The sequence below is a fragment of the Crinia signifera genome, chromosome 9 (assembly GCF_055691185.1).
Source record: "Crinia signifera chromosome 9, ASM5569118v1, whole genome shotgun sequence".
Lineage (NCBI taxonomy): Eukaryota > Metazoa > Chordata > Amphibia > Anura > Myobatrachidae > Crinia > Crinia signifera.
The window spans coordinates 93,623,390-93,651,132 of record NC_139225.1 but is presented as its reverse complement, the minus strand read 5'-3'; the positions used below and the strand labels follow the sequence as shown (position 1 = coordinate 93,651,132).

The window sequence follows — 27,743 nt, the reverse complement described above, 5'->3', positions numbered from 1 at the left end:
AAATGATTTTTCCTTTGTGCAGTCAGTGCGTAGCCCAGGACTTATGGTGGCCATACACATGTGCGAGCGGATGTCCCATCGCATCCTATAGCATCTTATGGTGACTGAGCCAATGAGAGGCCCGCCCTGTCTTTTGAAAAAAAAAAATTCAAATTCTGCTGACTACAACCGCACGCCCGCCCAATCCGCTACACAGACTCCACCCTCCGATCGAATGTGCTCATGCAATTCGGTACATATTATGTGCAGCATATATCTATTGACAACATCCGACCGGCGGGCCTGCGCATCGTGTCGGTTGACGCATGCGATCCATGCAATTTGTCGCAACGACTTATCAAAATCGCATGCTATATCTCATAAGTGTATTCGCACTATAACTCGTCCAGTGCGATTGAGAGACAGGCTGATTGACGCCATAGCTGACTTCACAGACCACCCCTTAAAACGCCTGGGAACGCCTATGTTTTCCCTGACACGCTTAGTAACACTTCTGGTTACCACCACCAGACGCCTGCATCCTGTCTATCAGCTTGCAATTAAAGACGCTGGATGGCCTTGCTCTTGCACGCTGAGATCCACAGACATGCGCAGTTGATTGATAATCAGAGGGCCCTCACATTCACAGCCTAGCAATCAGGTCTGAATAACACCCTAAATCTGTCAGTATTTATTAGGGCAAATCATTTGTGGTCCTAATTATCTGCACGTGTAATTTAGTTTTCTTGTGATTTTAAAGCTGAATTATTATTATTATTATTTTTAACGTCCATGTTTTTTCCACCTCATTATTGCCATATTTTTGGGTATTTTCGCATGTTTTTGGGTACATAGCTATGGTAGAAAGTGTTAGGGCGTATATTCTAAAATGTCTGCTAAGAAATTACATTAAATGGAAAATTGGATCTGTAATCCCTTTAAGCTTTGATTGAGCTTAGGTTTTGTTACTGAACAAGATTGCCGCAATAGCTTAGATAGGCGATTTCCACCTGTTAATTATGTGCTGTAACTCTTACCTGCTTGTCACTTCCTCTCACTCCTGGTTAGCAATCTACAAAGAATGCAGACTGGGTGTTTGCTATTGTATAAAACGTGTGGCCCGCCCTGTAAACTTGCATCTTTATGGTAATACAGATCTTTAGTGGCGTTTATTTCATTATTTATATCTTGTTTCCATCAATCATACAATGTGCAATTCTTTTATCTGTTTATCATTTCTTTGGTTGCACGTTTTGTGAAAGGCCCAATGTTTAATAATTACAGGAGTCATGGGGTGAGATTTAATAGGATGAGAGATTCAGAAAGTGAGAGATTTGGTGAGAAATCTCCAGTTTTTTTAAAGCGGCAATCATTTATACTGCAAAACCAGTTTGATTTTGCAGTGTAAATGATTGCCGCTTTAAAAAAAACCTGGAGATTTCTCACCAAATCTCTCACTTTCTGAATCTCTCATCCTATTAAATCTCACCCATGGAGTATTTAGCCAGCATAGAGTACTATGATCACTTTAAGGAGGTTATTCTGGTCCACAAGCAAAGCTGCAAATTTCGCAGCGTTGTGTGTGGATTAAACAGTCGCCTGCCCACGAGTTCCCCGCACGGCTGCGAATGCATGTTTTGCATAAACATCCTTTCGCAGCCTTGGGTGTGGGGGCCAAATAATTTGATGGTAGCCGACCATTCAATCATTTGGAAGGTACATGCAAAACTAATACACACTCTGGTATCTTAGCTTTGCCTGTTGTCTGTACAGGAAGAGGGCAGGCAGCTGCGTCACTGCCTAATTTCAGTGGGAACGCCCAGCGCTTTCAGGAGAACACCCATGAAACACTGGGCGGTCCCATGGGCGCAGCCCATCATGGTGGTCCCACGCCACCCGCCCACACTGATAGGTGCTAATAAAATGGAGAACTAGCAGTTTGCTGTGTCCCCTCGCACCTAGCGTATGTACATGTGCAGAAATGCGCATAAGGAAAACATTGCAAGCAAAGCAATCAAAATAAGATATTTTAAAACCATGACATGCAGCATTTTCTGTATGTGCACCGGATCTACTGTATAAGGTCCTTATCCAGTTCTCCTAATATATTGTTGAAGCATCATCCTGAATACAGCCTGTTGGGAGAAATAAGTAGAGTAAATAATTAATTTCTAATGAAGATCTTTAAATTTGATTTTTTTTTTTCTCGCAAGAATTACATTTGTTTTTTTCCAATTTCCCCTAACCCAGTGGTTCCCAAACTGTGTGTCCAGGACCAACTCAAATTATTAATGGTTAATTATTTATGAGCAAAACCAGTGCTGGTGGCTGCCAATCATAGAATGTGTACAAACAGAAGCAAATCCTGCCCTTTACCACATAACTGCCACTAAGAATCGCATATAAACCCAATCAAATTAATTTTTTTTTGGACCTAGGGGTGCCGTGAAAAAAATTCTGATTCTCTAGGGTGCCGTGAATCAAAAAAGATTGGGAACCCCTGCCCTAACCGCTTGTTCTGTTGTAGATTTAATGACTCCTTGATGATTTTTTGTTTTAACATCACGTTTTATATATTTCATTTAATTTCCTTTTTTTTCTTTTTTTTTTTTATTCATCCCTGTGAAATTGTATATTTTGTTCTTTGAACTTCTATATGCCAATTTGTATATTTATATATATATATATATATATATATATATATATATATATATATATATATATATATATATATATATATATATATAACTGTATTTATTTACTATATTTTTAGACTAAAGAAGCGAGAAGTTTAAAAAGCATTCCTTATTGGACCACAGACACCCTCATGAGCAGAAACGCTTTGCAACACTGGTGGACAGGGACCGAGACAAATCAGAAATAGGTAATATTATTATATTTTTTGTAAAAGAAGGTAATAGCTCAAGACTAAAATATTGGTGAAATATCCCATTGTTAAACATGTTTTACGATATTTCACATAAATGTATCATTCGTTTTCCCTGCAACCGTTCCCATTATTTTCAGATGAAATAAAACATAACTTCCTTGAACAAAATCCAATTTACTTTGGCTACAAAATCTGTCCCAAATGAATGTTGCTGTTTTTGCAAAGATCTAACATTGGTTTATTGCTAATTGTTGCTTTTGATTTGCAGGTCACTCGAATTCCAATTTCGAGGCGCTGCCGTTGGAGATGAGGACTTCAGAAGAGCAAGCAGCCACCACAGTGTTGCAGAGACTGCTGCAGGAGCAGCTACGTTACGGTAATCCTAATGACAACCGTAACTTGCTGGCCTTGCATCAACAAGCCACAGGGAACGTTCCATCTTATGGTGGCGGGCAAGTGTCTCAGAACGACGGACTGAGCTCTCAGGACTCCCAGTTGGTTCCACATGCTGCCCGCCAAGAGCCTCAAGGGCAGGAGATCCAAGTGGAGAATATGATGGAGAAGCAGATACCACTGAGAGCTCAGAACAGTGAAGACCTGCCTACCTATGAGGAGGCCAAAGTTCAGTCACAGTACTTTCGTGGGCAGCCTCATGCCAGTGTTGGTGCAGCTTTCTACGTAACTGGAGTCACTAATCAGAAAATGAGGACTGAAGGTCGTCCCACAGTTCAGAGGGTTAGCCAAGGGAAAGTTCATCAGGATGATGGTCTGAAGGACCTAAAACAGGGCCATGTCCGGTCCCTTAGTGAGAGACTAATGCAGCTCTCCCTAGCTACAAGTGGTGTAAAGGCCCATGCCCCTGTCACCAGTGCCCCGCTTTCCCCACAACCAGGAGACTTCTATAAAACCTCTGGTGGATCCAATGAACTATACAAAAATCCTTCACAGAGTGGAGGACAAAAAATAATGGAACATAGGGGACCTCCGCCTGACTACCCGTTCAAACATATTTCCACTCTCCCTTTACAAGGGAAACCAAAGGACATGGGGCACCATTATGGGGATCACCGAGGCAGCCAGCAGAACCGTTCAGATGGGCCTATGGTCCGCTACCAGCCTCCTCCAGAATATGGATCATCCAGGTAGGCTGTTTTTTTAAAAATGTACTTATTTTAAAATTGCTAAGCAATAAGTTGGCTGCATTCATGTATAAATTGAGTAGTAAACACAGGAACGAAGGCAGCCACGAGCTCCTATAACGAAGGCCCTCTGCCATATTTATATGAAAATCTGGCTTGATTCTTTTGTGTGGGATGTACCAAGTGTATGAGGGTGTGTGATATTTAGTATGCCTCTATTTGTACATCTGTAAAACCTGAATTTTATAGCTGGAAAACTGCTCACAAGCCACTTTTTTTTTTAAACCAGTAGATTACAGATCACTTTGTGGAATTTTAGGTCTGGTAGCCATAGAAACAAAGCAGTGGGGTATATTCAATGCTTTTTGTGAGCTATGACAGCGAGCAGTGCTGACTGCTTGCTGTCACAGCTCGCATGGTCAGTATTCAACTGACCACCCCACTGCACACGCCGTTTCCACCTCACTGGGTTTTTACAGCGATGTGGAAATGGCATGTACGGCGGCCAAAACAGTGAGGCTCGCTGCTAAATGCAGCGGGCTCCCTGCATTAGCAACAAACCTCGCTGTTTGGGGGAATCCTCACAGTCCACTGACAGCAATGGTTCCCCCTGGAACAGTGAATATGGTGAGCGGCCGGCACGGGGGTTAAACGGCGAGGGTCGCTTGTTTTTGGTGATCCCCGCCATTTAACCTCCTCACCGGCCGCATCCAATACTGCCCAGTGACTGCTTGGAAAACATACAGGAAAATGCTAATATTTTAGATAGGATCCTAATTGCTAGATTGGTAGAATTGTATGTGTTTTGTGTAATGTTGATTTATATAAAGGAGCTTGATTTTTAAGTAGCTGTAAAAACTTTCAGAAATCAACTTTTGATTTGTACAACTTTATTTACAGCATGCAGTTAAATCCACTGATAATGTTTAACAAAAACAAAAAAAAATACTCTTTGATAGATCAAAATGAGACAGCCTGTACTGATTAAGCTATTTTTACATTCTAGCAATACAATCTAAAACACCACTGTGCCAGGGTATGCAGCCAACACCGTTTTGGCACTGTAGCAACTGAAACAATGCACTAAAAACGAAATCTAATTAAATATACAATGCTCTAGTCTGAACTTTTTATATATGCATATCTATTAATGGTAATGATCTCCTATTCTCTCATGGGAAAACCATAAACTTTTTTATTTATCTTGCTTTGCAGAGTACTTTGTGTACAAGAACAGTTACAGTACAATTTGTTTTAATGAGCTGTTTTCTTGGGAACAACCAACTCTGTTTAGATGCTGACCCTTTTAAACCTGGGGTTAAGGCCCCCACATACTAGAACGATTTTTTGTCCGATTTACGACCGATCGTCCGATATATAATCGGCTGGTTATTGCCGATTATCAATAAAAATCGTCCGATATATCGGACGATCGGTCGTAAATCGGACACTCGGACAAAAAATCCTTATAGTGTGTGGGGGCCTTAAAAAATCGTTCTAGTGTGTGGGGGCCTTAAAAAATCGTTCTAGTGTGTGGGGGCCATAACACTTAGAGGCAGTGGGGTGTATTCACTGTTGGTCGTTAGGTCCATTCTGTCTAAAACAGCATATTTTACGCCTGAAAAAAAAGGCTAGATGAATTGTAGTATTCACTATCATTTTTTCTAGACAGTCTAAAGCATTTCACCTGTCAACTCTTTTCGTTTGCCTCGCCTGTCTAAATGAGTCATTTGGACTTTTTTTTTCACTTTGTCTAAACTCAGCCATGTTAATCTGATTTAGCCTATTCAGTGTCTGATTGTCTAAATGGATTCTACAGTTTTCAGGCAGGCTTTAGACAAAGTGAACTAGACAATTTCTTCTGTCGGGACTGCTCTACAAAACATAAAATATTGTTTTATTTATGTAGTTTTTTTAAATGAATCAATGTAATTTATTGTCATTTTGCTTATAAATGCATGTTGTATGTCTATTATTGCCTATATGAATATATTTAGATTTTTTTCATTATTTTTTTTTTTTTTTTACTCTACCCATGTAGCATTGTGTTTTACCAGCATTCAGTGTTGTACCCATGTGATACTTATACGTATTCCTATTTTTGGGATTTACGATCCTGAAAATCGTATTCATGGCACATTCTTATACGTATAAATGAATGTATACGCCATTGAAAGAGTATGAATAGGAATCACCATTCAAAAGTGGTGATTCCTAATACGACCGGTAATTAGCGGGATATGGCTGCTAATTGCCATCCAAATATGTCTGGAAAATACACTTCATTTTCCAGGCGTATTTGGCTTTAGCCTGCATGGATCAGTCAGATCCGTGCAGGCTGCAGTGTAAAAAAAGAGAAAAATAAATAATTTTAAAAAACGGCGTGGGGTCCCCCCACGGGCATAACCAGCCGGTCCTGGTTTTAAAAAAAATCAGGGACCAAATTAAATAGGGTTCCCCATATTTTTTAAAACCAGCACCAGGCCCAAGGGCAGGTCCTGGTTCCCAAAATACGGGGGACAAAACGAATAGGGGTCCCCCGTATTTTCAGAACCAGCACCAGGCCCAACCAGCCAGCAGGGTAATGCCACAGCCGGGGGACACTTATTATATAAGGTCCCGCGGCCGAAGCATTAAATTACTGACCAGTCAGCCTGGGCAGGGGTCCTGGAGAAGTGGGGACCCCCCTAATGAAGGGGTCCTCCCCCTCCAGAACTTACTTACCCAAGCTGAAGCCTGGTGCTGTCCCCGGTGCCCCTGGGCTTTGGACACTGGGCTGATGTGGGTGTAAAAATAGAAAGAACCATTGGGTTCTGCTGTGGAACTACTGTATGAGTCCTAGCAAGCCTGGTACGCATACTGGGACTTGAAGAACCACAAGTCCCAGCATGTGGTCCATTAATGGGCTTGCTGGGATTCTTAGTTCCACAGCAGAACCAATAGCTAAATAAAAACACAAAGACACCTGAAAAATAAAACTTTAATGCACACAGAGCCCATTCACGCAGATACTTACCTAACTTGATAGTAGTTCGGTCCCCTCGTCCAGTAGAAATCCAGTATGGGTACCTGTGGAGGGAATCCATACTCACCTGGGTCCTCTGGCGTAGATTAAATCCTCTTAGTTCCAAAGTAGGCATCCAGGGCACTTTGCTAAATAAATAAAAAACCGCAGTACCCGATACCAGCACGGACTGAGGAGAGCCGGAGGATGTCTGTATACATCCTGCGGCTCCTCCCCCCGAATTGCGCTATTGTCCACCTATCGGCCAATCAGGAGTCGCAAGGCTGCTAGGCAGCCAATAGCGCTATTTGGCAGCAGGAGGGTGAAGGAGGGCAGCAGGAGGGTGCCAGAGGATGAAGGAGGGCAGCAGGGGAGTGCCAGAGGGTGAAGGAGGGCAGCAGGAGGGTGCCAGAGGGTCAAAGAGGGCAGCAGGGGGGTGAAGGAGAGCAGCAGGAGGGTGAAGGAGGGCAGCAGGAGGGTGAAAGAGGGTGCAGGTGTACAGCAGGAGGGTGTCACAAGGTGAAGGAGGGCAGCAGGTGGGTGCCGGAGGACAGCAGGGGGGTGATGGAGGGTGCAGGTGGACAGCAGGATGGTGCAGGTGTGCAGCTGGATGGCGCCGGAGAGTGCAGGTGGGCAGCGGGAGGGTAGCAGTGGTATGCAGGAGGGCAGCAGGGGGATGCAGGTAGGTGTAGGAGGGCACTAGGAGGGTGATGGAGGGCAGCAGGGGGTGCAGGTGGGCAGCAGGGGGATGCAGGAGAGCGCCAGGAGGGTGATTGAGGGCAGCAGGGGGATGCAAGTAGGTGCACAAGGGTGATGGAGGGCAGCAGGGGGATGCAGGTGGGTGAAGGTGGGCAGCAGAGGGTTGCAGGAGGGCAGCAGGTGGGTAAAGGTGGACACCAGGAGGGTGATGGAGGGCAGCAGGGTGATGCAGGTGGGTAAAGGTGGGCAGCAGAGGGGTGCAGGTGGGTAAAGGTGGGCACCATGAGGGTGATGGAGGGCAGCAGGAGGATGCAGGTGGTTGAAGGTGGGCAGCAGGGGTATGCTTGTGGGTAGCACAGAGGTGCAGGAGGGTAAAGGTGGGCAGCAGCGGGGTGAAGGTGGGCACAGGTGGCCAGCAGGGGGATGCAGGTAGGCAGTAGGAGGTCAGCGGGTGGGCAGCAGGGGGACATCTGGTGGTCAGCAGCAGGGGGGTCAGGCAGAGATATCCAGCCAGCACAGCGGTGTTTATTTTTTCTTTAAAAAATACTGTTGCGCTGCGCTGGAAGTGCCCCTTCTCCCCACCCCCCCTATCAGCGTCTGTGAGCCGGCTCCGGGGATCGGGTGCTGAACACCCGGAGAGAGGCTGCCCGTAATGTTAGTGACAGGAGTGTGCACTTCCGATGCTGGGCACTTGATCGGTGGCGCCGGAGCACAAACTCCTGTCACTGACATTACAGGGCTGCCTCTCTCCGGGTGTTCGGCACTCTGTCTGTCCCCGGCGCCGGAGGCAGCCCAGTGATGCGTGTTTGGGCAGCAGACGGGGGAGCACTCCATGGCGGCTCCCGGGGGGGGGGGGGACACGGACCTGGCGGCGGTACAGGGGTGCACTCCATTCTGGATTGCGGGGTATTGATGGCAGGCGGCCGGGATGGATTCGCTCCATGGCTGCTGGGGGCAGCAGGCTGCCAGCGGACGGGGGAGCAATCCATAGCGGCTCCCAGGGTGAGTATCGCTGGCGGCAGGCGGGGAGGAGGCAGCCCTGGGCAGCAGACGGGGGAGCACTCCATGGCAGCTCCCAGGGGGGATACGGCTGCAGGCGGGCGATGCAGGAGGTACAGAACTTGTGGATGAGAAGCCACAGGGTGCACCCCGGAGACCGCAAGTAGGAGAGAGGGAGGGATGGAAGGGGGACACTGGGCCAGCCAGTTTGATGGGAGAGCGGGGGGCATGGGTGTCCAGCAAACTCCCCTGCAGGCGAATTGTACATGCCCCCTCCTTTCTGCCTCATTGGTGTTTTAACGCCAGGAGGCGTTCCGCCCTGTATTCACCCTGAATACAGTAATTGGTGAAAGGGTGAAACAGAATCCGCCTGTCTAGCTGATGTAAAAGCTAGAACAGGCGGAACTGGGCTTGCTAACGACGGACCCTGAATATGCCCCAGTGTAATTTATGTTCCACCAGAAAGGGACAGTTGCAGATTACAATACATAAGAGAATTAATGTTGACTAGAGGAACGAGCTTGCCTGTGGAATGGAGATGTAGCATTAAAGCTGTTTCCTTTTGGGCCTTGGCTGTTTATGATGTGATAACAGTTGACAGGTTTCTAGTAAAAGAAAGTTATCTGCATAATGACAGCCATAGGACGTTCTAATTATGCACATACTAAATAATCCATTTATGTTGCATCATTATTGAAGAGTAGAATGTGTCTCATTTGCATTGGGATGTTGGTACCAATGTATAAAGATAACTTTAACATGAACTATCTGATGCACTCCACTTCTGAGCTGTAAATATAAGCAGGTGTGCAAGCAGATGTAGATTACTGTTCTAGACACTTCTTCTTTTCCATTTTCTTCAATAAAGCACTTTGGGCCTTAAGCTGCCCATACCGTGCTGTGCGTTCCTTGCTTTGAGGTGCGCGCTCCTGCGGCACCTCATTGCACAGTACAGTGCTTGCACATACTTTTTGTACTTAGTTCTCATCGCATTGCATGCACAACGCATGCACATGCAATGCAATGTGATGTGATCTGTGCTATTTAAGCCCACAACGCCCGCCCGTATCGGGCCGTGTATGGGCAGCTTTATTCTAGTTCACTCTTTCTGACAAAATCCTTCTTAGATGGACAAAACCATGTGCACTGCAGGTGGGGCAGATGTTACTTGTGCAGAGAGATTTAGATTTGGGTGGGGTTTTACTTCAAAGTGAAATCTATATTGCAGTGTAAAAATAAAGCAGCCAGTATTTACCCTGCACAGAAACAAAATAACTCACCCAAATCTAACTCTCTCTGCACAAGTTACATCTACCCCACCTGCAGTGCACATGGTTTTGTCTATCTAATAAGGATTTTGTCAGAAAGAGTGAACTAGAATAAGGCCCTTTGTCTGAGGGATATGCTTACCTGTTGGATATTTCCGTGGCGGATGGAGAACATTCCAGAGAGTAACTTCTGCATTCTGATGGCATAAGTCTTTCATCTGAGCAAACAAACTATAAAGTTTTTGTTTAACTGATATTCACACAAATGACTCATTTTTTACAAGATAAGCAAGCCACACTATCTGCATTGTAAAATTCCCCTTTTTCAGAATTGCTTTGCTTATACTATCGCATAGTTCACATGAATTGTATTTATATAATGACATACACAAATGGGGTAATTATCATGTATGGTTTATAATGACGCCAAATTCTCCCCCTGTCTAGCAAGATGACAGTGGTTGGAAATATAGTTTCAGAGGCACAATTCTCTGTATATACAGTGTAGATCTAAGCTTGGATCTTTTATTTAATTTATTTATTTTACCAGTGAAATAATGGTTATGTAGATAGCGCCAATATAAAACTGGTCTGATGCCTTTAATTTAGGACTTATGGGGGCATTCAATTTTATTTGTTCTTTAGGGCCAAAATGCCTCATGGACAAAAATGCCTTCAATAGCAGCCAAAACAGATGCAATTGAATAATCAGGCCTCAAATAGTTTTGCTTTTTTTGGCTATCCGAAAAACTAAACTAATACCCCTTTTACACCAAAATCCCTGTTCGGACCCTGGTCTTTAAACACGGGAGTTTCCATGGTTGGACCCAGCTTCGTACCCCATTTACCCAGCACTTAAACCTGGGTTGGACCTGGGTCTGCACCATTTACACTGAACATGGGTCTGCACCACTTATACTGAACCTGGGTCAGCCCTGCTTTTCCCTATGGATGACATTAAAAATGTCCATTTTAGGACTAATAAACTGCCAGGCAACCTTCCCTCAATGATTTAAATAAAAATGAAAAGACATGACAAGTTAGCATTGGAAAATGTTGGTTTATTTTGTAAAATATTTTTATATTCAGTGCTCAAGCAAGCATAGTTTACCACCACAAAAGTGTCTTGAAATTAAAAAGGCAAAGTTCATAGCTTTTTATATAGGGTGGAACACAGCAATTTACCTCCTTCTAAAGCCGTGTACACACGGTGCGATTTGCCCAGGCAATTTTGACTAGACAGTCAAATTTGCCTAGAAGGTTAGCCAAAATCACCATGTGTGCACATTGCTTGTAATAGGTATGCATGAACCCACGGCGACGCTATCGCCAAGCCAAATAGACAGTGCATGCAAATAGATTTTTTCGACTAAGCCAAGTCACTTTGTTAAAATCGCAGAGCCTGTGTGTGTATACCCCTTTTAGAGTATACCGGTGTCTTGTGTACACATCCAGATTGCATATGATGATCATTTTCTCAGTCACGTTTGTCATTTGAACACAGTTTCTTTTATAGCTATAGCCAATGAAATCGTTTTGTATAAGAACCTGCTCTCTTACTTTACTGTGTGTCTAGTGTTGTAAGAGGGAGGTAATGAAATTAGCCAGGGAAACCAGTCCTGTACACTCATGATGTCTGATAAATTACAGCCCTGAATGAAGAGTGTGATGGATGTGACCTACATTCCTATTAATGACATACGCAAATGAAGATCCACCTTCTTTATGTGGGCAGAAGCAGTAATACTGTGACTGGTCCCAGTGGCTCAGTAAATACATATCATCAAAGGGCTTGCTGCTATCAGGAGTTCCCATGGTGCTCCTGATTCTGTGGGAGACAAATACACGTGTTGCGAGAAGCGTTTGGAGACTACAGTAGTTGCAGTAACAGCAGATGTGCCTCTGTCAGACTTGTTGCCTGCACTCGCACTCTGGTCTGCTCCAGTGTCAGAAAATGGGGGTGCTTGGGATCGCAGTGCCTGAAAACTCAGTTCATACCTCCTAGAAGATGCCAAGAAGGGAGGGGTTGCTGCAAATATTGAAGCTGGATAACTTGTGAGATCTCCGGTGTACTGTGTGCCTGCTTTTCATGTATGTGCAGAGTGTTGTCACTCTTTATTCTTTACATACCTTTTGATTATACTGTAGTTAGGTTTTTATTATCTTTAAAATAATGTACCCAAAGTAAAAATTCTTGTTAAAGCCTCTATTTAATGTGGGTATGCGATGATACATATGTATAACAATTTTTGCAACTATGCAGTCTTTTCTACTACTATGAGTGGGGTGTTTTTTATTATTCTAATTGAAATATAGTTTTGTAATATTAGATTGCAGTTCTATACAACATCGTGCTCTGTAGTATATTCCGCAAGGACATGGATGAGTAATGTTGCGTGAATCTCAGTGTATTGTATTTTTTCTTCTTCATTGATATCAGTTATATGCTATTTTTATTATTGTATACGGGTATCCTATAGTTAGTGGCGGCAGCCATTTTATGATCTTGATGTGTCCATGGCTTATTGATGTCAATGGTTCCTAGGGAGGTGACAGGATGCCTATGAATATCAGGTATATGTATACTTTGGAAAAACCATTGTGTACTGTAGGTGATTTAGCATTGGGACACAAATGCTTAGCTTACCTGGCATTACAACATGGTTTGTCTCGTGGCAAAGTTGTGTTTGTTTGTTTTTTGCTACTCTATCTGCCTCATTGTATGCTGCTGTGTGTTTATGTTTCTGATAGGGATAACATATTTCATTTACATTTTTATATATTGAGCTATTTGCAGTAACAAAGAAAGACCCTCATCAGGACAAGGGACATGCTGGATTCTAATAGAAGTGGGGATTAGAATGTAGTCCTGTAATCACTTTCCAATCTCCATCATGTGCTTTGGAAGCATGCTCTCGCCCCAACATTTCCCATTGCTACAATGGAACAGGCATATAGATAGTGAAGTGCTTACTGGGCAGTCCTTGACTGGTGGATGAGATACTGTGGTCAGGTGTTATACCTTAAGTTCAGACAGGGAAGACCGAGAGACTGATTGGACCAACTTACTAGTGTTACTTGACGTATGGATGCTTTATGTAGGTGGAGGATGGGGACACAGGAATTATTTTAGTTTATCCTAGTGATTGGTGGAAAAATTGTAAAAATCATTTAATCAATTTTTGTCCTCAACAGGCAAAATCAAGATGTACAGCATCAACACCATCATCAAGATGTACAGCATCAACACCATCATCAAGATGTACAGCATCAACACCATCAACGATCACTGCACTATCACAGTCCCACCTCCTCTCTCACTTCCCTTGGCTCTATGAGCCTACTACAGTCCCCACCACCTTTAGCTATGTCGCCATCGCAACAGCAGCTTCCATCTCCAAGCCATGGGGAATTCTTTCCTGGAACACCCCGGCCTCAGCAAATGTCCAGCCAGTTTCATCATGGAGACTTTTATCGCTTGTCTCAGTCTTACTTTGGACAGCAGCATCAGCAACAGCAACAACAGCATCAGCAGCAACAACCACAGATGGACCCTGGTTTGTCCAGACCTCCCCCATTGCCCTCACCATATTCCCAGATGCAGGGAGACCCATTTGCTATTGTTTCCCGTGCCCAACAAATGGTCGCTGTTCTGTCAGAGGAGAATAGGTCTCTGCGCCAGGAGCTGGAAGGATGCTATGACAAAGTGGCAAGGTTTCAGAAAGTAAGTATTACAAAGTGTCGAAGGAAGAATCATTTTAAGACCATATTATTATACAGCGTCTTATGAAAGACTGCAGAACAATTACAAGAACTAAAACAATTCAACACCGTATATAACACAGGTGTCCGCTTGCCAAGTAGTAGAACAAAGGCAAACTCTAACTGATTTTTTTTTAAATTCGAAAAATATATAACATTTTGAGCAAATAGAAAAGAAAATGTACAGCTATCAGTTTATATAAAATCATAGGCAACAAAACCGTAACACCTTACTGAATATGTTAGCAGTGCACCTACATTTTTCTGTGTGGAACTACAAGTATCAGTATGGTAGTATCTGTTATTATGGGCCTTATTCAGACCTTTTCTCTAGGCTGCGTGTATTCACAGCCTAATGAGCAGGTAAACTCAGCCCGCTGAGTGCCCCACTCCCCCCTGGCCGCACAAATTCCCGTAATTAGCATTAAATTGGATGTACGCTTACACATCCACTCGCATACAGCTTTACAGAAGAAAAATCATTTGTTTGATGGTTGCTCACCATCGAATGATTCAATGCTCAGTGACCATATTGCCAGGGATAAATGCCCGTGTGTACGCACCTTAAGGCAGTGTGTAGAAACCCATCCCCACAAACCTCTGCTGGTCTGCTTCAAGTGGAATATGAAATAACTAGGTAGAGATGGAGCATTCAGACTGAGGTGTTTTTGTGCTGTGTTTGCTAAATTACAGGTCTAAAATAAAAAACCATAAACTATACACTGAACTGTATTTGTGCAGTGTATTTATACATTTTCTTAATGTATATTCTCATCCTTTTTATACAATAGTAGCTCTGATATCTCCTTATTTGGGTAGGGAAGAAACAGGTGCAGTATGTCATTATAAAGGGAGTGTGTAGTTGGCCATTCGCCTCATGATATTCATTTGGCACATTCCAGATGGAGATGGAAATCCAGAGAGTCTCTGAAGCATATGAAAACCTTGTAAAATCTTCATCCAAGAGGGAAACTTTGGAGAAAGCCATGAGAACAAAACTGGAGGGGGAGATCCGGAGGATTCATGATTTTAACAGGGACCTTAGAGGTACATAATTATGGTTAATGTATGTCTAAAGATAAAAATAAATATTAAGTCATTGATATCATGACACAGGTGTATATAGGTGTGTTTGTGTGTATGTGTGTGTATATATATATATATATATATATATATATATATATATATATATGCGCGCAAATGGAAAGGTCAATAGGTCGCCTTTGACAATAGCACTAGGTTTATTTTTGACAAAATGTCGACAAAAGCAAAAGGTTGGCTTGGAAAAAGTCAACATGAGTTTTCCCGATTTGTGTCTGCATGTTTATACCCATCGGTATGGATGCCCCCAGTTGGTGTAGCGCATACCCTCACTGCACCTCTCACACTTTACAGTTGCCAAAATTGTAGATCAGGTGGATGGTAAAGCATGAAAAAGTCCCAAAAACGGTACTTGTGAGTTATCCGGGCGCCCGATTTTAGATCGGGTACCATCGGATCGGATTGCGTCGCATCGCGTGTTAACCAAATGGCATGCGATGCGACGCGACGAGATCAGCACCCGATTTTAGCAGTGTACCCGATTTAAACATTGGAATCAATGTAAAATGGTCCCTGATACCTGTGAAGCCCGCGAAGGGCCGCTCTTACCTGTGAAGGTATCCGCATCCCCTCGCGGGGCTCGCTGCGCTCGCCACGCTTCGGGCTCGGTGGCTCGCTGCGCTCGCCACACTATTCTATTCTCAACTCCACGCCGACGTGGATAGTAGGGCATGAAAAGGTCGGAGGACGCATACCGCCGCCCCTTGCGGGCTCGCTGCGCTCGCCACGCTTTGGGTTGGCGTCAATAGTGGAGTGGCGTTAACAATGGGGATGGGATTTAAGTTTTGTCACTTTTTGGGGGCTTTGGGCATTTTTTCATTGAAATGTGTTAAAATCGCGTCGCGTCGCATCGCGTGCCATTGTATACCATACAATAGCATCCAATGCGACGCGATTACGATGCGATTTTGGATACAAGGACATTTCAAGGGAAATCGCGTCGCATCGTACTCTTATTGTACTGACATTCAATTTCAACATCGGGCGCCCGGATAACTCACAAGTACCCCAAAAACTAATAAGGAAAGAAAATGTGAAATACTCATGGCGACTTTTTACCGACTTAACCATTGCCGTGTCCACCTAGACACTGTGTAGATCTATTATTTGTATAGTATGTATATATCACACATACTGTATAAAGGTGATCAACCTGTTTATAGACTGTATGATGCTCATTGATTCTTCCTTTGGCAGTGTCTGACTAGTGAAGCAAATTCCTCCAGAATCTGGAAATCTTTTTTTTTTTTCATATTCAGAAAGAAGCATTAGAACTTTAGAACAATTGTTAAATTAGCAGTGATAGAGAGAGCGCTCTCCATTGGTGCGTTGTCTACTTCATCACAAACTGTCACATGTAGAATTAGTTATGCGAGCTGCAGGGTCGCTGTGCTCTCGTGATATGTCACACATCATTGTGTTACATACATTGACTGATTACTGCAGCAGGAGCAGGGTAACCTCACATCTCCCGAGTCCCAAGACTGATAGATAATTGTTTGATACTTTTTGCTGAAACATGCATCAATGCTGTTAAACGCACATCAAGTGTTAGACCATTTTCTACACTATGGGGTATATTCAATGCCTGATGGCGAGCAGTGCCGACAGCTTGCAGGCATAGCTTGTGGGTCAGTATTCAACTGACCCCCCTTCACTCGCCATTTCCACCTCGTCTGCTCCCTGAGGTGAGGTGGAAACGGCGAGTGCAGCTGTCAAAACTCCCTGCATTTGCCAAGAACGTCGCTGTTCCGTGGAATCCTCTCCACCCTCTGACGGCGAGGATTTCTCAGAACACAGAATAATGCAAACGGCTGGACTCGCTAAAAAAGCCATACTAGCGATAAAACCCCCCTCGCCGACACTTGCCGAGCCCATTGAATATACCCCTATGTAGACAAAAGTGATTGGACACCACCATGCAAACTAAATGGTGTGCTCCTCCAGAAGATACCTGTTTGTGAAGGTATAACACGAGAAGAGAAACACTAATTAGATCATTTGCTAATGAAGTGGCTTTGATGATAGGTGCTAATAGTGTTTGAAAGGGTGCCGGACGGGTTCCTGACAGTCGGGATCCCGACAATCATTTACCTGACGTCGGAATCCCGACTGTCAAAACGCTGACAGCCGGGTGCCCGACGGCCACCCGCTATTTTCCCTCGTGGGGGTCCACGACCCCCATAGAGGGAGAATAGAATAGGTGGCTCGCGTAGCGAGCCACGGTGCCCGCAGCGTGGCAAGCGCAGCGAGCCCGCAAGGGGCTTTTTTGCACTCGCCATGCTGTCTGACTCTAGCCAGTCGGGATCCCGACGTCGGGATAATCACTGTCGGGATCCCGACTGTCGGAGTCCCATACCACACCCGTTTGAAAAGGGGATCATGCCAGATTGGAGATAAGAAGCATTGCAGATGTTTGGAAGGTCCCTATATCCACTGTGTCTTTTGTCATTAATGTGTGGAAGAAGAATGGTCATTGCAGGAATGCACATCGCCCTGGAAGACCCCAAAACTGCAACACAGGAGCTGTGATTCATTTGTAACTGCACTGAAACATCATTTCCCCAATGAAACTCTTTATGCAGGACACTTCAACAGATCCGAACAGCTCCTGACTCTTCAATAGCTCCTGACTTCTATATTAACCCGTTGAGTGCCAACATCTGTGAGATGTGCAAAATATCCGCTAAATATGCCCGCGTCACTCACATTTGTCATATGAATTAAAATAAAGAAATGTGTTTATAAAAGATGATATATCCTATATAAGGTAAACATTTACAGGTCACGGTGATGAATAAAAATTGACTTGGCAACTCTCACACCTATTTTGCCAATTTCACTTGGCACTCAAAGGGTTAAATTGCTCATTGAAGCCTCGTGACGCACTGTTCTGCAATCTGACAGACCATGTGAATAAATTTGCTTCCTTTGCAACAATGGAACAATTGGTGAAATTGATGATTTCCATAGATTTCACTGTCCCTCAGAAAATGAAGTTACAACTTACAGCGTCCAGTTGCAGCAATAGTTTATGTGAAGCCTGACCAACCTGTGTCTCTGCCAGTCCTAGGATGCCCTGCCACAATTGTGCTAATAGGGAATGCTATAACTGTAGCAGGGCATCAAAACAGCTGGAGAGCCACAGCTTGGGCAGGACTGGTGCAGGTCATTCAGAGTGGTTACTATTTAGATTTCAGGTAAGAGTTCTTCACTTCTGTCTGATATCATGGTAGTTTATTGAGCAATTGTGAAAGGTTATGTATTCTAGCTTAAACAGAGCTAGTGTTCATAGCCCCAAACACTTCCATTAATTTAAAGGTGTGCCAAAATCTACTCCATCCATGTCCCACACATTCTATGGACCCAATATGCAGGACTTTCCATATCATATTTAATCACCCACTTGTCCTTCAACGGTCATAGTTAACTTTACATGTTGTATGCAGTGTAATGTGGATCACAGTAGCAAAGCTTGTCACCTCATCAGCTCTCAGGTGTCACCCATGCTGATTATTGCATGATTTGCTTCCGGAAGTGCTATGGAAAGGCTGTGTTCACATGACATTATAATTCAGGTATTTTGAGGCAGCATTTTGCTCTTCAAGTTGTTTGGGCGTTTCTTGAATTGGAGGCCCTCCCTTCAGCAAGATATTTTTTCCCACGTGTATTGTCGCTACATTCCAACACCCCCACAAAATGAGGACTCATCAGCCTTTTAACTTTCAGGCTCCGTCACATATGGCATTCACCTCGCCTCCAGACTCTGGTTACACAATGTTCTTTTTAGTTTTAAATACTACATAGTAATAGATAGAGCGAGCACATCCCTGTGTGCAGCATGAACTCATGTGTGTATTTATGTGAAACCCCTGCATAAAGCTTTATCACTTAATATGATAGCTGTCTGCATACTACTTAGATATGATTTATATGACGCAATGTTGTCTATTAAAAGTAGTCCGTTCATGGCATCCTTGTATCTATAGCCTATATAATAAAATACCATGGGATGGATGTACTAAGCCTTGAAAAGTGATACAATTGAGAGTGATAAACAACCAGCCAATCAGCTCCTATTTGTCATTTTTCAAACACAGCCTGTGGCATGGCACATTGGAGCTGATTGGCTGCTATTTTAACCACTCTTATTTTATCACTTGTCAAGCTTAGTACATCTGGCCCCGAAGATGGCCAGGTCGGATGGGCAGCCGGAGGCAGATGTCACATGATTTCTTAGCCTGATTCGTTGGGATTGGGTGAAATCGGCCCATATCGGACTAGTGTATGGGCACCTTAACTCTGCTCCTCACCTCTTTAGTAGAAATTCAATTGTTTTTGTGTGCCACCAACCACTGGTTGGCATCGACAGAGCAGTTTATGTGCTGCTAGGTTGTGCACAAATGCTGGGGCTGAAATTTTATAATGTTCCATCATTTTGACGGGCTGGTAACTAGATCAGTAATAAAGTGCCAGTGTAATGCATATAGGATTATTGGTGCTGAGTACGTGTTATGGCGAACTGGCAGATGTGAACCAGCCAATAGTATTCCATTGGTTGAAGCAAATACACCAGTACACTAGCCGTTCTCCATGTAACACGTACTCTGCACCAATACTCCTATACACACTACATTGCCTTTCTTTCTGTTAAGGGGAACCTTGATCCCCCCCCCCCTCTCCCTACAAGGAGCAGACAGCAGTTATATGCAACAAGGACAGTGAAGCCAGAGACCTTCTATATACATTAATAAAGTGTATCCATCGCCGGCAAGCATTCACTGGGTTCTAAGGTATTTCTCTGAAGTTTGGTTCAGTCCACAAACCCCTTGCCTTCACTGTAATGTACACTGTTACAACTCCTAACCTACCTTTACTGTGATACAAGGACGGAGTCACTTTATGGTTATGAGACCACTGTAAACGCTCTCCACCTGCAGCCTTCTTGTATTTTGTATAAGCATTTATTTTGGAACTTTGGGATTTTTCTTATATACATTTTCTGTATTTAACTTTTTTAGAGCGGATGGAAACGGCAAATAAACAGCTTGCAGAAAAGGAGTTTGAAGGATCAGAAGACAACAGAAAAACCATATCGCAACTTCTAGCACAGAGTAAGTGGTTTGTGACTGTTTTTTTCCCCATGTTGTTTGCTGAATCGTTCTTAGGCCTTTTATGTCACATTAACAAAGTAGTTTGATGCATAGCTGACTCTCAAATGTTTCCTTAATCGCTAGCTTGGAGATGTCTCTTTATTTTGTACAGATCTCTTGTTACAGTGTACAGATTAGAAAATAATTTTGTACCAATGTATGTTTACGATATTTATGAACATAATATTCACATTCTAAGCAAATGAAAACAACATAACCCTATTTGCATTGATATTTGTGCTTAGAAAAAAAAACCTATATTCCCTTTTCTGAGACATACACTGTTCATTCGCTATTTGGATTGCTGTATAACTGATCTTTTACTGTGTGCACCAATCAAAACGATCAATGATCGAGGAGCCTCAGCCGTTTAGCGCTACTAAAACTTATAGCTAACCTGTAACCATAGGCCTTGTCCCACATATGCATTTATGAACTGGCACCTCCATAGAGTCTGATTTGTTTTTTAAGGGACCATAGCATTCAGCTGTGATGATGGAAAATGTACTTAATCTATACAGTACTTGAACCTAAATTCAAAGGAACTAAGCAGTAGTTCGTGGCAGGGTTAAGTAGGAGGAGGATTGTTCTATGTGTCTTGTACAATCAGTAGGAACCAAGTGTTTTAAGATTATTGGGATTGATGTCTGATTCTGTGGTTTGATTTGTCTTTTTTTTTTATTATTTGGGCTCCTAGTGTTTGATGTTGCTGTGTTTAGTTTTTGTTGTAAGACTTTGATCTACGATTTTCCCACCCTACTAAAGGAGGGGTGATGTGATGTGGTTCCCGTGTACAGCCAAGCTTTACAAAGAAAAAAAAAAAACCTGAAAGAATTCTTGCTAATGTAAAGCAGACATTCTTGTTTTAAACCCAACTCGTTTGAGTAAATTAAAGGTGTTTACATATTTTCTGTGGGAGTTGCCAGGCCATATTTTCTATGGGAGTTGCCACATTTCTCTTTCAAAGTCACATTTCTGTAGGTGTTGCCTTTTGTAATACAAATTATACTTCATTGGATTTTAAATGTTCAGAAATGTAGCTGTGTATTGTAATTTGGCTTCACTTTCCCTATTCCTGTTGGGACACAAAAAACCTATCTTTCTCCAACACCAAGTACTATACATTGTGTGTGCAATAGCCTCTAAATTGTTTGATTGCAAATAATACTGATACTTCAGTTCTAAAGGTGCCCATATACTGCTGCGATGTCTCGCAGCAGTGTACGGACACCCGATGCGCCCCTGCCGCCAGGAAGGGCCCGGGCGTCTCGCAGCGTATTCGATCTGTCACAATTTGTTGTGACTAATCGCCTGCGTGCCTGCTCCTCGCTGCCAGGAGGGAGGTCCCTGGATTGGTGGTCGGACAGGCAGCCAGTTCGACCACCTGCTCGGGTCCGATGTGCATGGGACCGCGCATCGGACCCGACAGCATGTCAGGGACAGCCAATTTGGTCCGATTTAATGGCCAATTGGTCGCAATCGGCCGAAATCGGACCAAATCGGCTGCGTGTATGGGGGCCTTAAGACCTTTATTCTTCAGTTGTAGAATTGGACCTTTATACTGTATATCAAATGTGTCTTATGAGGTAGGTGTGGAAAAGATCTTGTTCCACCTGTGTTTTTTTCTTGCCGTATTTTTTATCTGTACATTACTGAGTAATACACTTTTACCTATTGCACTAGTTATTCCACTCTCACTACAGCAGCAATCATAATTCTAATTAACTTCAATGACAGCAATTAGCTGCTCAACTTTGCGAGTTCCGTAACTTTTTTGAATTAAGCATTTTGTAGCAACAAATTAAATAGCCATTATATTGGTGAAATTTATGGTAAATGTATACATAAGGGTATCCAGTCATTAAATCTACAGTTTCTAGGTCAACATGGTGAAAATGTCAACATCATAAAGATCGCCATGTTTTTTCATGATTTTTTTCGTATAAAAATAACTTGTTCATACTTTACCATCCATGTGGGCAAATAGTTAGATTATAATAGTGTGCCGAGCACAGCATGGCACTGTGTGTCTGAAGCATGGCGAGCCAAGTGAGCCATGCAAGGGACTGCGGTACACTTATATGGTGTCCATGTCGTGTTCATTCTAGCACCCTGCTCCTTGTGAAGTCCTTGTAGTTCCTCCTTCCTGCCTGGGGTGTCGCTGTCTGCTGCAGTACTTCAAGAACAGTCTGGTTTGTATCTCAATGTTGAGATACAATCCAGACTGTTGTGGAAACACCACAGCAGAGAGCGACACCCAGGCAGGAAGGAGGAACTGCAAGGATTTTTCATGGAGCAGGGTGCTAGAATGAAGACTATCCATGTCGACACAAACATATTAACAAGCCCATGCAAACCTTATGTTGACACTTATCGACCTTTTGACTGTCGACCAATAGTTGGCAACCTTTTGACTGTAGACCTAGACCATGTAGATCTAATATGCCATAACCACACATAAGTAACATCCTCTATTATTATTGTTACTATTATTAATATTCTTATTACTTTATAGTTATCAGTGTTGGCCATGGTCAAACAATGGCTCTCTAAAGGCCATATATATCGGGAAAATATTTGGGTAACTCCCTGTTTTAGCTGATGATGGGTCAGCTGCAATATACAACATGTCGGAAGTTGTCAATTTGCTGATGATAACCCAAAAATTATTGGAATTGCCAAGTCAGGGAAACATGTAGGGTTTTGCCATTCATTGGCAGAATTGGGAATTGACCCATAGACTTATGGCCTGCATTAGGGATTTAGTAAATAAATCTTAAATAATGGGGTGTAAAGATCAATAGTGCTGTATAATGTAATCCATGACAACATTCACTTTCTGGGGATCTGTGAATATGAATGACTGCTATAGGTAACAGCACATGTGCTCTAGTTGAGCTATTTTATGAAATAATTCCAAATACATTTTAATACATAGTAACCCATTATACCCAAAGCTATTATCATGTGGTTGCCTTTTCTTGTAGCACTGGTTCCCAAACTTTCATGCTAGAACACCTACTGACACAGATGACCTGTTTCATACTTGCATGCAACCCCTACATCGTTATTCACAAAACAGCATCATTGATATATGTGACTACTACTGACTGGTCTCATTGCATTGCACCTAGTTTGTTGAATTTGCATCTAAAATCTAGTTTCAGTACCTGGAAATTCTTTTGACACATCGTCTCGAACAGTGTGACCAATCGGTTGAGATTGGCTGTGCTATGGGTTTCAACACTCTTGGGTATTTGCTAACAAATCTGCCATCGTTTGTGTTCATTTGCATAATAAAAGAATACATTCCTTTTTTTTTATTTGCGGTTTTATTCTTTTGTGCTTCTAACATTTTACGTGTGAGCACATTAGCAGACTCATGTCAAGTGGGGAGCACTTCACCTACTATTTTGCTTCCTTGTGGATACAAAAAGATGAAAGCCTTTTTGTAATGATCATTACAAGTGGTAGGCTTTAGTTCAGTCTCGTTCACGTGTAATTCTTTGCCCTGATTCACCGCCCTCCCACTGCCTTGCTGTTGGAATGCTGATGTACCGGTCTATCTGTGCCTGGGTGTTAATGACTGCATGGACTCGTGTTATGGGTTTTTCTGTTTAGTTATTGTTGCTGTTGACTTGTCGTTGATGAAGTGATGCCTGTAATCTCACTAATCCTGTTGCTGGTCATAATACTGTTAAAGGCTGGAGCTCATTTATTAAGTGATACATTGTGGAATCCTCTTCATACTTCTGTTCTTTTTTAACTTTTTTTTTCTATCTGTATCACTTCAAACTGTCTATCTATCTATCTATCTATCTATCTATCTATCTATCTATCTATCTATCTATCTATCTGCAGGGAAGGATCTTGCCCCTGGTGCCACTCTCAGGGGCATAATGTATGTGAGGGGCTAATCAGCCCCTCACATACATTATCTACCACATGGACCATTAAAGTGTGATGTTTACCCAGTCTCCTCTTTACGTGCCCTGTGGTGTATGTATGTATGTATATATATATATATATATATATATATATATATATATTTATTTATTTATTAATTTTTTCTGTCTTGAATTTGCGTATTGCATTAGGCCATTCATATCCGTACCTACCACAGCTGAGTTTACAGATTATATTCCCTAAAGGTGCCCACAGACGCTACAATTTTACTGTGCTATGCGTTTTTGTCTGTACAATGGTTCTATACAATGTTTCTTCCAGCTTGCTATGCAATGTGCACTTTGATGCATGCGATGCGATGTGATGAACCCATGTGTGTAATGTTAATTTTCAGATGTAGTCTAAAAAGTACGTGCAGCACGTACTTTTTTAGACATACAATATCGGGCTCCCGGGAACGCGCATCGCATCGCACAAGCCCATAAACACCACCCGATAATTGTACATAAGATGCGTTTTGTACTTAAAAAGTACAAAATGCATTCGATAATTGATGCGTCTGTGGGCACCTTAACACATATACACACATTTATGCCAGTTTTATTTTTTATTTATTGGGAGCTGATTAACCTCCCAGGATATTTTGGGATTGTGGGAGGAAACAGGAGTACCCAATGCAAAACTGCACAAGCACAGGGACTCTACAAAGGGAATACCAATATTTATTTTGCCTCTGGGCAACTGGGAAGAGCTTAAGCTGGGAAGAACTGTGTGAACAACATGATACATTTCTTGTATATTACTTATAACATGACGACATTGGCTTAGTGAAACTATGCCCAGTTCATGATGCCCTGTCAAAGCTTTCACTCTCTCTCATTAGTTTATGGCGCAGAGCTACCACAGAATCCACCCATCTCTCCAACCCCACACCCAGATGTTTGGGATGTGTAGTTCAAAGTCTTTGGATGTTAAAATGATTTTGTTTATAATTACTTTTTAATTGAATGAGTCAAAGGCTTGGAACTAGCACAGAGGGATAAGCAACAATGACGGGCATTTAAAAAGAGCCGTGCCCTCTGTTGCAGAATATGGACTAGAAAGACACAAAGGGGTTTATTCTAGTTCATTCTTTCTGACAAAATCCTTCTTAGATGGACAAAACCATGTGCACTGCAGGGGGGCAGATGTAACATGTGCAGAGAGAATTAGATTTGGGTGAGTTTTTTTGTTTCTGTGCAGGGAAAATACTGACTGCATGATTTTACACTGCAATATAGATCTCACTTTGAAGAAAAACCCCACCCAAATCTAATTCTCTCTGCACAAGTTACATCTGCCCCACCCGCAGTGCACATGGTTTTGTCCATCTAAGAAGGATTTTGTCGGAAAGAATGAACTAGAATAACCCCCAAAAGGTGGACACTTTTCCGAGAACAAATCCTGATGCATACTGCTAGCTCCGGCTGTGATGAGTAGGACTCCCAATTCCAGATGGTCACTTTTATTTTTCTTGTCTTGTTTGTCTTTGCACAACGTCTTTGTCCTGATGCTGGCACATTAGTATTCTATGGCTGTTTGGCAGGCAGCATGTTCTCTGTAATGAATGTAGGGTGAAATTTAATATGATGAGAGATTCAGAAAGTGAGAGATTTGGTAAGAAATCTCCAGTTTTTTTTAAAGCGGCAATCATTTACACTACAAATCACACTGGTTTTGCAGTGCAAATGATTGCCACCGCTTACCACCCCTTTAAAAACCATATCTCTCAATTTCGGAATCTCTCAACCTATTAAATTTCACCCATGGGGGCAGATGTGTTAACCAGCGTTAAGTGCAGAAATGCACACAGCGCTGGTTAACTGGGGTGGTGAACTTCTCATCAGGGCAGGGCCGTCTTTCCCATTGGGCACGATGGGCAGTTGCCCGGGGGCCCTAGGACCTAGGGGCCCCCGGCCCAGCCCAATGGGAAAGATGGTGGCCGGGGTCCGGGAATCCGCTCACCCTCGCTGGGGGATCCGGGCAGGGGGATCAGGGCGGTGGCGGTAGCTAGAAGCCTGATTCGGCGAAGCTCTATTTGCCGGCGGGGCGGGAAGCGCTGTTGCATTTGAATAGACTGGCCGGACGCTGATTGGCTGAATTCAGAAAATCAGCATCCGGCCAGTCTTTGAAAAGGCAACAGCGCTTCCCACCCCGCCGGCAAATAGCGCTTCACCTCCTAGCTAGCAGTGAATTTAATTTCGGGGGTCCGTGTGCCGGGGTTCTGATCACCCTCACTGGGTGATCCGGCAGGGGGATCAGGGCATCGGTGGCGGTAGCTAGGAGCCCGAAGCGGCGAAGCGCTATTTGCCAGCAGGGGGGGCGAGAAGCGCTGCTGCATTTAAAATGACTGGCTGAAATAGTGCTTCGCCGCTTCGGGCTCCTAGCTACCGCCACCGCCGCCCTGATCCCCTTCCCCAGCGAGGATGGTCGGATCCCCGCCACCCGGCCACCATCTTTCTTAGCGCTATTTGCCGGTGGGGCGGGAAGCGCTGCTGCATTTGAAAAGACTGGCCGAACGCTGATTGGCTGAATTCAGCCAATCAGCGTCTGGCCAGTCTTTTTAAATGCAACAGCGCTTCCCGCCCCGCCAGTTAATAGCGCTTTGCCACTTCAGGGCAGGCTCCTAGCTACCGCCGCTGCCCTGATCCCGCTGCCCGGATCCCCCAGCGAAGATGATCGGATCCCCGGAAGCTGACTGGCTGCCGCACGGAGCCAGAGAGGTGAGGGTTGGGGAGGTGACTGTGGGCTCCTGGGCAAACTAATTGAGGGGGGGGGGGGGGTCCAGTGAACTAGGTTGCCCAGGGGCCCTTCCTAATGTTAAGACGGCCCTGCATCAGGGGGTATAAGTGATGATTTAAAAAAAAAAAATTGCGGCTCTGAGATCAGGTCTGAATCAGGCCCCAAGTTATCAATGTGTATGGCTGGGCCGGATAGGTGGTCGTGGCAAGATGAGGAAGGGGCAGATTAAGAATCTAAAGTGGAACTTTAAATATATTTTTTGAAATTCTGGCTGCATACTTCTATTGATATAGTGCTGGGCAGGACCTGTGAGGGTTGTATAGTGCTACACACAGATCTCTGCTCATACAGTTCAGTTCCTAAATAAGGCATCTTATTCCAGACATGAGAGTACCACCATTTACAAAATATGGGATGACTGAGATATGGCTGCACAGATAACTGCTCAGTACAGCATCTCCAGAACATTGGAGTACCAATTTATTGAGTGACAGTCAGAGGAGGCAAGTGGCAGTCCTCAGGTGCTGGAGTCGCATCTCATTGAGAAAGGAGCCACAGGTTGGCCACCCATGTAAAAGTGGCCCTTATTCTAGTTCACTCTTTCTGACACAATCCTTCTTAGATAGACAAAACCATGTGGGGCAGATGTAACTTTTGCAGAGAGAATTAGATTTGGGTGGGGTTTTACTTCAAAGTGAGATCTATATTGCAGTGTAAAAATAAAGCATCCAGTATTTACCCTGCACAGAAACAAAATAACTCACCCAAATCTAATTATCTCTGCACATTTTACATCTGCCCCCCTGCAGTGCACATGTTTTTTTTGTCATAAAGAGTGAACTAGAATAAGGCCCCGTGTGAGAATCAAAAAATGAGAGATTTTGGTTAGAGTTTTCCCAATTTTTTTTTTTAAAGCGGTAATACGATACATGGCAAAAATAAACTTTGTGTTTCAGTATAAATAATTGCTGCTTCAAAATAATGGGAAAACTCTCCCAAAACCTCTCACTTTCTGATTCTCACACCCTATTACATTTGGCCTCTGATTTCCTTTGGTTTTCC

At 43.5% G+C, this 27,743-nt stretch overlaps 1 protein-coding gene across 1 annotated transcript in view; it reads left to right on the top strand.

Moving 5' to 3' along the window:
• The window catches only part of AMOT (angiomotin), a 67,135-nt gene that overhangs the window by 18,357 nt on the left and 21,035 nt on the right, over positions 1-27,743 (top strand). The window contains exons 2-6 of the mRNA XM_083159394.1: positions 2,753-2,863; positions 3,138-4,011; positions 13,174-13,702; positions 14,643-14,787; positions 19,863-19,955. Coding sequence (XP_083015520.1) covers positions 3,176-4,011; positions 13,174-13,702; positions 14,643-14,787; positions 19,863-19,955 — 1,603 coding nt within the window. The 5' untranslated portion in view covers positions 2,753-2,863; positions 3,138-3,175. The remainder of the gene's footprint in view (positions 1-2,752; positions 2,864-3,137; positions 4,012-13,173; positions 13,703-14,642; positions 14,788-19,862; positions 19,956-27,743) is intronic.